Below are 14,828 nucleotides of genomic sequence, written 5' to 3'. Positions count from 1 at the left end.
AGATCCTAAATTACTGAGCAAACCAAGGAGATCTTCTGTGCACTCGACATGTTGCTACCGATGTTCCGGCAGCCTGACATGACCCCATTCTGCCGAATTACTGACAAATGTCATCTCCCATCAGACATCTTTGTATCCATTCATATGTGCTTACTATTTCCTGTGCCACTACACTACTACAGCAGCCTCAGAGACTCAGGTTCTGGGCCCATGGAAACCAGGAAGTAATTGTGTTCACATAATCAATGATGAATGTGATTCTGAAGTTGCATTTTCCCTCTTAGATAATATTTTACTCCACTGACGGTTAGGTTTAGCATTGAAGTTTGGGTTAGGGTGTATAGTTAATAATATATGCATTCCTGTTGACTATTATTATTATTATTATTATTCTTTATTGGTCTCCATAGAGAAATTTGCCATGGGCATCAAGGTTGCTATTATATATAAACACAGTAAAAATACTCAAAACATATTCACGTCTTCCTGTTACATATGTACACGCACACACACACACACACACACACACACAAAACACATATACCTCCAGTACCTTTACATCACAACACAGTGTACTAAACATTAATCAACATATACATTCAGTGCCTTATCCCTTCAGTATCTACTTCTACCTTTCTTTATTCATCAGCTTTGTCGATAATGGCACCATAGAGAACTTGTACCTGTTTTTCTTATAATGTGGTAGACAATACCTTCTACCTAGAAGCATTAGGTCATACTCTTTATGCAAGACATGATCTAAATCAGACAATTTTCTTACCCTGTCGAATAACCTCTTCCTCAAACATTTCCTACAAAGAAGTAGGGAGTGAGGTGCCTATAACCTTCCCTACTCTTTTAATTAATCATAGAATGTGGGACTTTAATTTTACTGATAAATTTCCATACCACATCGACATCCCAACATTTGCTCAATAGAATATCAACATGATACTAGTAGGGTTGCAGCGGTATACCGGTTTCACAGTATACCACGGTATGAAAATAGATGGTTATCATACTATGTACATTTGCTTATCTACGGTATTGAGAAAAAAAATGCAACCGGACGGAGAATCTCACCTGTGCGTGCTCATCTCCTTTCACACACACACACACACACACACACACATGCAGTGGAGAAAATGTCAGAGAGAAGCGAGTCTGACATAAGTTAGTGTGTGTGTAAGTTAAAGCAGTGTTTCTCAACTGGTGGGTCGCAGGTCTATTCGGACTTGTTCGTGGACAGCAGGGAAAGAACAATGCCATGGTTCTCCCATTGAAGATATTTCGGCGGCCGCCCAAGTGATAGTCTATTTAGGACTACCGAGGCAGATTTAATGATAATCTCACTATCTCTGTGGAGTGCCGACTTCAAAACTTATGTGACCAATTTCAATTCTAGTGAGACTTTTCTAGTTTAAAGCATTACGGAGGAAGTCAAGTCAAACCCATCAAACAGTAGGTAGACCTGACATGCCAAACAGCACTGAGGAGAAGAGCAACACTGTGCTATACATCATCACCTTTAAAAAATTGTTTCACGATTTTACATGAGTAAAAGTAACTGTTATATTTTGACAAAATGTTATAGTTTAATATGAAATGATATAAAGGTAGAATCTATTAGACCTCATTTTATATCAACAGTGGCAGTTGTAGTTAAAGTTTCAAGATGTGTTTCAGCTAGTTTATTTTTTTCATAAGTACTATCATTTTTTATTATTATTACTATTATTAAGACTAGCTACACTGACCTAACCATGGTAATGAGGAGCCTTTCCTCCTGTGTAATATGTATGTTCTGTTTGAATGATATTTGAAATTAGGAAACAAACGGGATAATAATGGGCTCACATAAGTAAATATGCTCTTCAGTTTTTAAAAGGGGGAGAGAAAACTTCCTGTCACTTTTGTTGACGACGTCAACAACAAAAATAATGTCACTTGATGCATGTCTTTGTACTGAAAACCATGAACAAAACTATGCAACATAAAAGGAAATGCGACCCAGGATACATTAAATACAGGTTACGTTGTTACTATGGTGGGTCGCCACTTGATTTCCACTGAGTTAAAGGTATAGACAGGTGCAGTCTGGCTGCACTGTCGTCCACCTACAGTATATGTTAATTTCAATGTTCATAATCATAGGACATTACTTTAAAAGCTCACAGCTGATGTTATTTTTTTATTTAGTTGTTCATTTAACATGCTATGCTAAAATGTAAACTAACATGCTTTAGTTATATAACATGTTATAGTTACATGCTATTTTTTTATCATGTTTATAATTTGGTTTATTATAATTCTGTTAGCTTTCTTATTTTCAAAAGGGAGACTTTTTTTACACATACTTCAATTTAAAAAAATGGTTTCAAGTTTAAATTATAATAAAGCATTGTTCAACCCAAAAAAAAAAAAAAAATCGTTTCACTCCTTTAAGGGTCATTGTAACTGATAATAATAATTGTGTAATACCGTATACCATGATACCATGAAACTGTGATATTTTCTGAGACGGTTATCGTACCATGAAAATCTTGTACCGTTGCAGCCCTAGATACTAGTACAGTGAACATATATGTTCAACCTGACTGGTCCATTTCATGCTAGTCCTAAATATTTATACAGTGTTACCTGTTCTATGTCTCTTCCATCAATTACAACTGGTTTATGATCACCAATAGATTTTGGGTCCCATATCATTTCTTTAGTCTTATCTATATTCAGTTATATTCATTACATCATTTGGGTCAATGACGTGGTGAAAATTATTTGTCCACATTTATTACATTTTTAAAAATACATTACCAATGCAATTTACACAAAACAATTACTTGAATACACCTCTGCTATGATATACATGTTTTCAATTACTGTGTTCAAAGTCATTTTGATATTTTTTGGGGGGCTTAAAGTAAAACATGTCATGTGGTGTAACTGCCGGAGAGTCTCATAAAAAGTTGAAATTCCTGGAATAAGAAATGTTGGCATGAGTAGCGCTGAATAATATTATATTTTTATTTCTTAAAATATATATTTTAAAATATGATTAATATTTGAAAAACTTTTGTCTACCAAATGAAAGTAATTTTTTTTTGTCGTAAAAAAAAAAAAAAAAAAAGTAAAATAGAGAGGACCCTTTAGACCCTCAAGACTGTTTGTGAAGTTGTTGTATAATGAAATATGAATTTTTAGACATTTTTATGAAAAGGGACATTTTGTTAAGGTCATTTAGTAAACCTTGAGAAAGCTTCTTGATATTCTTGACTCAAAAATTCATGATATTTATAAAAAATATATTTTTTTCAACTTGGGGGGAAAAAAAGGTTTGAAAACTTTTTTGAAATTAATGATTAAGTATTCAAGGTACAAGAAAATATTTTATTACCTTTTACTTCTTGGTTACACCACATTAAAGTTTTAATGTCATTAAAAAAAATTGTTTTTTGAAGAAATGTAGAAAAGTTCGATAAATGTTTTTCAAACATTTGTGAAACCAACATCTCAAGGATTAGTCTACTTTTCTGTGAACTTGACATATGTTTTTTAAACTAGATTTTTAAAAGATATTATTTCTAATTTTTACCATCTCAGAAAACCTTAATGACCTATTTACAACTAAAAACAACTTGATATACATCTCAGTTTTGGCACCACTCTGTGGACATTTCACCTGGAAACTGGAGCTCACATTTGCCAATATGTTTAACAACACTTCCAACTTCAGCCACTATGGGCAATGGTTTGAATTTCTATAAGCACTGACCTATTTCAGCTAAAGAACCTTTGACCTACTGGTGCCAAATTTCCTGTGAGATCATTGTGGCATTTTAGAAGATACGACAATTTCCGTGCAGTTCAATTTTGTGTTTAGATTTGTTTATACTGTTTTAAAGCTGAAGTATGTAATTTCTGCGACACTATCGCCACAGAATGGAATTGCAAAAATTACACAATGTTCTCCAAACAGCTTTCTAAATACGCCCATCGTCTGCCATTGTTCAAACAGTCAGATCATCCAAAGTCTAAATGGGTTTCTCAAAACAAACACACACATTTTTAATGCGCCACAGTGTTTACAGTTTCGAGAAAATGAACCTGTGAATGGTTTACGTATAGTTGTCTCTGCATATTAAGCTGGGATAGAAGAAATAATTTTAAGACTGAAAAAGTTACATACTTTAACTTTAATGTGCTGTAAGCAATACTACGTGACTACATCACTGAAATCGGTGTCTTTAGAAAATCACACCTGTCCCTGTGACAGCCCTAGGCTTCGTAAACTTAAAAAAAAGAGTAGAGGAAACAGCCTGCCTTTTTAGTTAATTCTAAAACTTAGCCAATCAGAGATAAAAAAAAAAATGTAAAGCCTAAATTTAATATATAATTTGAATATATAAACATTGATATATTTTATATTTTTTATAAATAATTGTACAACTTTTTATTATTGCTGGTAAATGTTTTGCTTTTTATCTGTTACTGTTGAGAATGTTATCTCTGATCTCCCATTGTGCTTCATGCCTATTTGATTATAATTAGCCTGGTCCATGCGCCCCTCATCTTCCTCAAACAAACAAATATATCACAGTAATTAAAGCCTTCTGCAGCCCTCTTGAGTTTAGTTAGCAGTATTGTTTATTTATTTTTTAATTGATGGAAAGAACGTATGAGTCACCAGATCTCTTTGTTGGAATGAAAACTAACATTGGTGTCCACAGCCATTTTAATTTCCCACTTCTCGCAGTGCAGCAGTAATTTCCGTTATTTCGGTTTTATTACAGAATGCTTTAGTGTTGTTTTCACAGGAGAAAATTGTGCAAAGCAGGAATTGATGTCTGTTCAATGTAGCACATTGTTTCAGTTCCTGAGCTGAGCAAAGCAATGCATTGTGTCTCCGAGATATCGGCCACTGATGAACACATCACTCACACTGACTTTTCTGTACCCAGCACATCTCAGCACCCAGTGCCTGTGTGTTTGTGTGCATTGGTTGGTTTTAAGTCACATGCATAATTATGATTATTGCTAACGCTGTGAACTATTTATTTCTGACTGGTAGTAAGTGGAGTTTTTTGGGCTTTGGGGTCGTTGTATTGTAATCAGCCAGGCCATTTAATTGGCTGATATTTGGCCATTTTGAGATTATCGGCATTGGCCGATAACCATGGCCACTTGTCAATGGATAATGCACATTATTTGTTTTTAAAAATGTATGTGTGTGTGTGTGTGTGTGTGTGTGTGTGTGCATGTGTGTTTGTAATATACTGTGGGGTCCAAATGTCTGATGCCACACTGAAAACTTGCGATTCAAAATCTAATTTAAACCTGGAAATAAATAAGGTTTTAGGATTTTTAAAATTTTGAGACAAAGAAACGTTATGATGCAAAAAGAAATAGGCTGTTTAAGATTCTGCTCTATTCCAGGTCCAACCTAGTTTTATTGAATGAACATTACTATGAAAAGCCTACACTTGTGCAAACTGACTTTCTACATTTAATCGCAATTTCCTGGTGAAATTAACACTAGAGGTGCTACAACTGTGCGTTTTATTCATGTTCACATAAATCATGACTGCACCGGCTGATTATCACTTTATTAACACTTATTTTTCACACTACTACTCACACTGCCATGTTATGATATCAAAACACTTTTACTATAACGCATTATTCGAAAAAACACTACATTTTAATGCTTGTGTTCAGGGCTGGGTGATATGGCTAATTAAATTATATCTCAATATTTTTCAGCCTATTGATGATATTCTATATTCTAGACACATCACTGTTACACCTGGTCATCTCTTTTGTCCACTTGTGTTCTGATTTTGAGGGGAAATTCTTTGATTTCAAGTGAACGAATCTCAAAACATTTTGGACCACGTTACAACTGTCTTTAGCGTCGTCCTGTTTCAAACAGATTGCCCAAAACACATCTTAAAATAACAATAAAGAAATTCATTCACAGATTCACACAGTTTATTTGTGATAACGTCAACAAACATGAAAGAACAGCTTTTGATTATTTTTGCGCTTATTTGCAAAGGAAAAAAATAAGAAAAACGGCTGAAAATAGGCTAATAAAGACAGTGGGTAGGGATATGTGAGTTAAGTTTTATTTTATTTTATTCTTTTTTGTTTTCTTTTTTTGTCTCCTGCTTCCCAATTCCTTGCTCTCCTCTTGCGCTCTCTTTATATTTCTTTATATGGCTGTGGCCTATTGTCAGTCTCTCACTCATCGGGACAATGAACACACCTGACAACAAGACGTCTAGATATCAAGGTGGTTTGAAATCTGTCGTACATCTGCGACCTGTTCGGGCTTGTCGCAGGAGTGTGCACACTACAAGATCATTTGTCGTGAGATCTGAGACTTCGCCGACTCAAAACATCAAAGGAGACGAGCTTGAGTTGTGTAGTGTACACTGTGCTTTAGGTTTAGGCATTGGTTTTGGGTAAGGATGTCTGTTTTGTGTCTACCTCCCATTTAATTTTAGATCACTATGGGTTAGGTTTAGGTTAAAGTTTTAGGTTAGGGAGGTAAGTTTTACTCATTAAAACCTCCATCTAATATTCATCTTAAAAATTTTGTCTGATTACGATACCATTTTACTTGCCTTTGGCGCCTCCCACTGGACATTTCATTGGAAAACTGCAGCCAAACATGTAATAAAGCACGTAATTTAGTTTACAAAAATGTTGCCATGGTCACGTAATGTTCATGAGACCAGACTGTCTAGGTCACTAATCAAACATTGACCATGTAAAGCTCCCAGATTTTCTTGCATCCATTGTCCATTGAAGATGCTCTTTGGAACATTTGCAAATCATGCTGGGATAACATAGACCATCAGGTTTTGCACAAACTTGTGGAGTTTGTGTCAGTTTTTAAAGTTTGCATTAAAATAGAAGAATTTTCAAACTTTTGCCTCAAACTTTTGGACTCCACTGTAAATCTGCATTATATTGGCAATCATAAACCCTACTATTTAGATAATACCCTCCCCATTTGACTGATTTTCAAAAACCTAAACCCTGAACAAGTTGCCTATAGCTAAATCTCTCTCTCTCCCTCTCCCTCTCCCTCTCTCCCTCTCTCTATAGATAAACGAGTTGAGCCATGTTCAGATTCCCATCATGCTTATGCCAGATGACTTCAAGGCCTACTCTAAGATCAAGGTGGACAACCACCTTTTCAACAAGTGAGTTCCTCTGACACTCCTCGCCTCTTTCTCAGCCTCACTGTTTTGACAATGCCTTATTGTCTTTCACCATCATCTTTGTAATCCAACAGATTTTAATCTTTTAATCTTGTTATTACAAAAGCCTACAGATGTTGCTTATGTGAACTGACTTTAATCCCTTGGTTGCTTTGCTTTTCAGAGAGAATATGCCAAGCCATTTTAAGTTCAAGGAGTATTGCCCTCTTGTTTTCCGTAATTTGAGAGAGAGGTTCAGCATTGATGACCAGGACTTCCAGGTAGGCTCTGTGAAGAGAGAAATGATCAGAGTTATTATGTTCAGTCAGATCACTGAAGTTCTGAAAACCACAGAACCATACTGCAGATAAACCACATAAAACACCAGTATACTCACTCCTAAACAATGCAGAATAGATTCAAGTCTGGGTGAGGAAAACCCATGATTAACAAGAGGTAGTTTAGTCATTAACCACTCAATTTGCTGTCATAATAAAGACCATTATTCCCCTTAATAACACTGTAATGTCATAGCTGTCCTTTGGTTCCTCAGGCTCCCACGTACAAACATTCTTAATTGGCCTCATATTGCTTTCCTTATATCCCTTTCATGGAAGAAAATGCCTTTTTTTAGGAAGTATAGTTGCAATCAATGTGCATTAGGCAAAAAGGCTTTTCTCAACATTTCTCATTTCAGCTAAAGAGGAAGATATGCTTTCACTGTTCTCTGTAATCAGTCATAGTCTTGGTTAGAGCTCCCTGCCTGCTTGTGTGGGTTTAAAAGGCCTTATATTAACATAGCTGTAACCCTGACACATACACAAAAAACAGCAGTTTCCCAGAATGCACATCTTATTTTAAAGTCCTTTTTAGTCCTGATGTTCTTTTCCAGTCTAAGTGGGTGGTTCTTTTCCAGAATAAGCTGCAATGTGGACCAGACTTTACACAAGTCAAAAGTCTGTCTCTTTGAGATATCTGCCTAATAACAGTGCTGTTTTATAAAACAGATCTAATGTAATCTCACTATGACTCAGTTTTAATGTTCAGCATTGTGGTTTTTCAGTCTACCCTGTGTTCCCTGACAGCTGCCTGCCTCATCATCACTATTTTCAGCCCATCCGTGTACACACTTCCCTGCGGAATGACCAGTCAGCTGAACACCTACGTGCCCTCACTCGCATGACATAGTCTGGGAAGACCTTTAGCTTTCAAAATCTCATATCCTGCTTTTTTGTGTTTGATGAGTGTACTGTGATGATTTGAGGATGTGTGTGTCTGAGTTTCCGCTAAGAACATTTGGTGCTAGTCAATGTGTTTGGGAATGATAAAGTTTGCCGGACAAATGGGAAACAATCTGGTCATCTTTATTCAGTTTATTAAGCGCTGTCAAATAAATGACAAGTGTTTATTCATTATAATTGCTTTTCCACACCATAAAAAAAAGTCATGACATGTGATAAGTAAAGTACAGTATCTTTTCATTTTTAAAGAACTATAACAATAGCTAAAATTATTTTAATAGTTTAAGCTAGGTCCTATATTATTATTAAATTCATTATTTTTAAAAAATAGATTTTTTCATGGCATATGGCCGATATGAAGTCAAATTTGTCCAGTGTCTCAACAACTTGAAAAGCGCATAAGCTCAAAGATGTTTTCCTCCTGAAGGGGCTACACAAGGCTGTTTTTAACACAATTCTATACAGAAGTCAGAAGCAACTCTCTGCAGGCACACTAGAGATGGGAGTGACGCAAGCTACTTTTGCAGGTGGAGCCCACTCGGGATATAACTCACTGTAGTCGTGGATTAGGACTTTGCACTTCATCACTGGGATGGGACTGGCTTTGTGTGTTTTTTGTTTTTTTTACCACACATTGTGTCCGACGTTGTTTGAAGTTGTCAGAAATGTGGACGTTTTAACAGTCTAAAAACAGTATTTACTGATTAATGGAAACCCTAATGTGTGTAAGTTGTGGTTGGAGGAAGCAGACCTTGGGAATGTACAGTTGTGCTCAAAAGTTTGCACACCCTGGCAGAAATTGTGAAATTTTGGCATTGATTTTGAAAATATGACTGACCATGCAAAAAAAAAAAAAAAAAGGATTTTATTTTTTTATTTAAGGATAGTGATCATATGAAGCCATTTATTATCACATAGTTGTTTGGTTCCTTTTTAAATCATAATGATAACAGAAATCACCCAAATGGCCCTGATCAAATGTTTACATGCCCTTGAATGTTTGGCCTTGTTACAGACACACAAGGTTAATTTCCCACACCTGTGGCTTTTTTAATTGCAATTAGTGTCTGTATAAATAGTCAATGAGTTTGTTAGCTCTCACGTGGATGCACTGAGCAGGCTAGATACTGAGCCATGGGGAGCAGAAAAGAACTGTCAAAAGACCTGCGTAACAAGGAAATGGAACTTTATAAAGATGGAAAAGGATATAAAAAGATATCCAAAGCCTTGAAAATCCCAGTCAGTACTGTTCAGTCACTTATTAAGAAGTGTAAAATTCGGGGATCTCTTGATACCAAGCCAAGGTCAGGTAGACCTAGAAAGATTTCAGCCACAACTGCCAGAAGAATTGTTTAGGATACAAAGAAAAACCCACAGGTAACCTCAGGAGAAATACAGGCTGCTCTGGAAAAAGATGGTGTGGTTGTTTCAAGGAGCACAAAAGACAATACTTGAACAAAAATGAGCTGCGTGGTCGAGTTGCCAGAAAGAAGCCTTTACTGCGCCAATGCCACAAAAAAGCCTGGTTACAATATGCCTGACAACACCTTGACACGCCTCACAGCTTCTGGCACACTGTAATTTGGAGTGACAAGACCAAAATAGAGCTTTATGGTCACAACCATAAGCGCTATGTTTGGAGAGGGGTCAACATGGCCTATAGTGAAAAGAATACCATCCCCACTGTGAAGCATGGTGGTGGCTCACTGATGTTGTGTGAGCCCTAAAGGCATGGGGAATCTTGTGAAAATTGATGGCAAGATGAATGCAGCATGTTATCAGAAAATACTGGCAGACAATTTGCATTCTTCTGCACGAAAGCAGCGCATGGGATGCTCTTGGACTTTCCAGCACGACAATGACCCTAAGCACAAGGCCAAGTTGACCCTCCAGTGGTTACAGCAGAAAAAGTTGAAGGTTCTGGAGTGGCCATCACAGTCTCCTGACCTTAATATCATCGAGCCACTCTGGAAAGATCTCAAACGTGCGGTTCATGCAAGACGACCAAAGACTTTGCATGACCTGGAGGCATTTTCCAAGACGAATGGACAGCTATACCACCTGCAAGAATTTGGGGCCTCATAGACAACTATTATAAAAGACTGCATGCTGTCATTGATGCTAAAGGGGGCAATACACAGTATTAAGAACTAAGGGTATGCAGACTTTTGAACAGGGATCATCTAATTTTTTCTTTGTTGCCATGTTTTGTTTTATGATTGTGCCATTCTGTTATAACCTACAGTTGAGTATGAATCCCATAAGAAATAAAAGAAATGTGTTTTGCCTGCTCACTCATGTTTTCTTTAAAAATGGTACATATATTACCAAATCTCCAAGGGTATGCAAACTTTTGCGGACAACTGTACATAGAGTGGTCTGAGCTACTGGCTGTATGCAGCTGTAACTGTCAATCACCTTTACTAAGCAGAGACAGCAACCCTCCAGTCTTTTCAAGTGTATTACGTGTCCATTGCTAGCTTTTTTCTGAAAGTGGGACAGACGCAAGGGCAGACCACTTCATTGCTGTATAGAAAACTGTCAGAAATTCTTCTGTGCCTGCTTCTAAGTGGTCAAGTGTCTATGGGGAGGGCAGTTACATTGAGGCTGTTTTCACACTTGGTTCAAAACCAAATTAGATTCCACCTCCCTCCCCCTGCTCCCCGTGGGTCTCTTTTCACAATGTATTATTTAGTTCTAAATCGTGATGAATGTGAGTGCCATTTCCGCAAGTTAATCTAGATTGCTTACCAATTGCGAACTGTACTGGAGTCTACGTGATCCATACCCCAGACCACAGTTTCAATAGTATGGATCAGTGTGGTTCTAGTAGTATAAATACCATTCATTTTTTCCATAGGGAAACTTATAAACCTGTAAGACAGACCTACCATGAACTCTGAGGTTGATAATCAATGGTACATGCTTTCGTTGTAGCCATCAGTCCGCTTCATTTCATCTTTATTTAAAAAAGTAGTGTTATATACTGGAATTCATGGTAAAGAACTATACTACCCATGATCCTGAAGGGAAACTATCGACCAATCAGAGAATCTCAGCATACACTGCCGCAAAGGAGCTCTGCAGCAGCTGTTCACTTCCATGACACACTGCGAATGACACAACTGAGTCGGTTTCCCTACACAACTCAAACTACTTGTATTTATTTGCAAATATCTCAGTGTTTTGCAATAAAAACTAAATATATCGTTTGTTTTATACTTATAATCTGCAACTTCATATTTTTAAATTTTCCATAATTTTTAATTTGATTACATCATTCGCAGTGCTTGTAGTTCATGCCCTTGTGAAAGACTTTTAAGTAAACATACTTATACCTTTGTCTTGTCCAATTTTCAAATACTTTTTACCTCAAATCAAAGTTTATAATAGTGCAATTCGACTTGGAGCTTGATTGGTTTGGTTCATGGCTTAGGACTCTTTGGTGAAGGATTTTATGAAATCACTTTGGAAAAAATTAATTGGAAATATACTTCAGGAACCAAGATGACTAAAAAAGTGGTTGCACTGTTGCGCTCTATTTGAATTGTGTGTGGTGGCTGGTTCGCAAGTTTGGAAAATTGTCCAAAAACCATCAAAGTGAACTGAACTGTGCACTAAAAGTGTTAAAGTGGCCTCAGTGTTTTGGTATCACACTAAATTTTGGTATCAGCGGCCATATTACTTAGTCTTAGTCTTAAGTTTAGATCTGACAAGTTCAAGCTTCCTAAATGAAATGTTATTCCTAAATTAAACAGATAAGATAGAATTTGATGGAAAGCGTTAGGATGTTTCTGTAATGAGCGTTTCAGACGAGTTTCATGGCACTAATCAATTGCTTTTAAACGTTGGTGGTGTATTAAATTGAACTACAAGAAAAAAGGCAGCTGTTTCTTTTAACTGTATTGCTTTAAATGACCATTTACTTCAAATTCAGTGTGATTAAGATGTAGAGAAATCGCCTCTATGTTATTAACCCTTTCTGCCTGTATAGGAAGGTGTCAATAATTTGTTCCTATGTATGTCTGAGAATGTGAAGGTTCTTTGTGTGTGTGTATTATATGTATTAAGACATCTTCCTCTTTCTCATGTGTGTTGGCAGAACTCTTTGACCCGCAGTGCGCCCCTCGTCAGTGAAGCTCAGGGCCGCAGTGGTGCTCGCTTTCACACCTCCTACGACAAGAGGTATGTCATCAAGACCATCAGCAGTGAGGACGTGGCCGAGATGCACAACATCCTCAAAAAGTATCACCAGGTGTGTACACATGCACGCACATTTTTTTCCATCTACACAAACTGCCACACCTTGATAATAAAAAAGTGGTATACACCTCAAATAATTTAACAATTTATTATCAATTTGTACATAAGGGGTTTGACAGTTATAGGTGTTATATCCACTACAATCATATGCCTTAAATGAAAATGTTGCCACAAATCTTAATTTGTATAAGACAATATTAAATATTGGTAAAAAATAAAACAAATATGTGTAATAACATTTACATTGAGGTTTCAACAGCCACATGGTTATAAGGTCTTTTTCTCACCACAGTATATCGTGGAATGTCATGGTACCACACTGCTTCCACAGTTCCTTGGCATGTACCGCCTCACTGTAGATGGAGACGAGACATATATGATAGTCACGCGCAACGTGTTCAGTCACCGGTTGTCTGTGTATAAGAAATATGACCTGAAGGTAAGGATTAGTGCCCGACCGATGTATCGGCCGGCCGATATTAGACTTTCACCGATATATCGGTATCGGCGTATATGTTTACGCCGATACCATTATATGTTTTTTCAGAACATATAATGCAGAAAACAATGCTTTAGAATTGGTGTCATAGCGTAGTTTGTCCAGCAGAGCGTGCTCCGACTCCATTGTTTACAGAGCTGAACTGACGGTGGCTCTGCAGACAGGGGGGAGTTGAGCTGTGTCTCTTCATGGTAAGTTGTTAACTAGTTTGTGAAATACATACTGGAAAGTTAATAAACTGTGACCCCATCATTTTCCCTTTTCAGTATTACTAATATAACTTTAACCCTGTCCCTGACAACCATGTCACTCATGTTTATCTTTGCTATAGTTTGTCAGTGCAGTCAGTAATGTAGCAGATTGAAAGGTAAACATCAGAGCATATTTTTGCAGCTCAGCATACAATGGTGCGGTGGTGGATTGTGTCTGTTGAGTGTTGATTTCATGCTGTATTATAATACTGTACTGTGTGTATAACATAATACTGATGTTTATTTAGCTATTTGTTTTATTTTTATTTATTCTTTATTTTTAATGGTCAGCATTTGACTGATATTAAACAGTACTGATGTTTATTTAGCTAGTTATTTTATTTTTATTTATTCTTTATTTTAATGGTCAGCATTTGACTGATACTAAACAGTACTGATGTTTATTTAGCTATTTATTTTATTTTTATTTATTCTTTATTTTAATGGTCAGCATTTGACTGATACTAAACAGTACTGATGTTTATTTAGCTATTTATTTTATTGTTATTTATTCTTTATTTTAATGGTCAGCATTTGACTGATACTAAACAGTACTGATGTTTATTTAGCTGTTTGTTTTATTTTTATTTATTCTTTATTTTAATGGTCAGCATTTGACTGATACTAAACAGTACTGATGTTTATTTAGCTATTTATTTTATTTTTATTTATTCTTTACTTAAATGGTCAGCATTTGACTGATACTAAACAGTACTGATGTTTATTTAGCTGTTTGTTTTATTTTATTTATTCTTTATTTTAATGGTCAGCATTTGACTGATACTAAACAGTACTGATGTTTATTAAGCTATTTATTGTATTTTTATTTATTCTTTATTTTCTCAGTGTTCATTTCTAGAATTTGTTGTCAATGTATAATAATAATGTCAAATATTCTTTGATAAAAATATTTGTTTAAGAAAGCAGCCTTCTGAGTACCTTTGCATAGTCATATCGGTGAAAAATCCACATAGAAAAGGTCTGTTTTCATTCCAGCTCAAAAATTAACTGTATTGGCCACCAATCGGGGAATTTTCCCTCTCTAAAATCGGTATCGGTCTCAAAAATCCGATATCGGTCGGGCTCTAGTAAGGATTATGAAAAATGGCTGCCAAAGTCACACAGATTCAAATATGTGAATACCAGATGATGATTATGATATGGTTTGACATGTTTTATTTTTTTCTCTATAGGGATCTACCGTTGCCAGAGAGGCAAGTGACAAAGAAAAGGTCAGTTTCACCCTCAAGCACAATCTCTCGAGCAAAATTCCAATGGGAGTTTGCAGAAAAAGCAATAGGTTTCATACTTTCACTAATATTGCTTTTCTTATGACATCTCGTTTTTTAATCAGTCATGAGCACCG

The 14,828-nt window shown here is 36.2% G+C and overlaps 1 protein-coding gene across 1 annotated transcript in view; it reads left to right on the top strand.

Moving 5' to 3' along the window:
* LOC127432109 (phosphatidylinositol 5-phosphate 4-kinase type-2 alpha) overlaps nucleotides 1–14,828 on the top strand; it is a 48,558-nt gene that overhangs the window by 18,664 nt on the left and 15,066 nt on the right. Inside the window, exons 2-6 of the mRNA XM_051682923.1 lie at nucleotides 7,114–7,211; nucleotides 7,393–7,489; nucleotides 12,552–12,704; nucleotides 13,005–13,151; nucleotides 14,656–14,694. Of these exons, the coding sequence (XP_051538883.1) occupies nucleotides 7,114–7,211; nucleotides 7,393–7,489; nucleotides 12,552–12,704; nucleotides 13,005–13,151; nucleotides 14,656–14,694 (534 nt within the window). The remainder of the gene's footprint in view (nucleotides 1–7,113; nucleotides 7,212–7,392; nucleotides 7,490–12,551; nucleotides 12,705–13,004; nucleotides 13,152–14,655; nucleotides 14,695–14,828) is intronic.

Source organism: Myxocyprinus asiaticus, chromosome 41 (assembly GCF_019703515.2).
Source record: "Myxocyprinus asiaticus isolate MX2 ecotype Aquarium Trade chromosome 41, UBuf_Myxa_2, whole genome shotgun sequence".
In the NCBI taxonomy this organism is placed as follows: domain Eukaryota; kingdom Metazoa; phylum Chordata; class Actinopteri; order Cypriniformes; family Catostomidae; genus Myxocyprinus; species Myxocyprinus asiaticus.
This window is presented reverse-complemented; position numbering and strand designations above follow the sequence as displayed.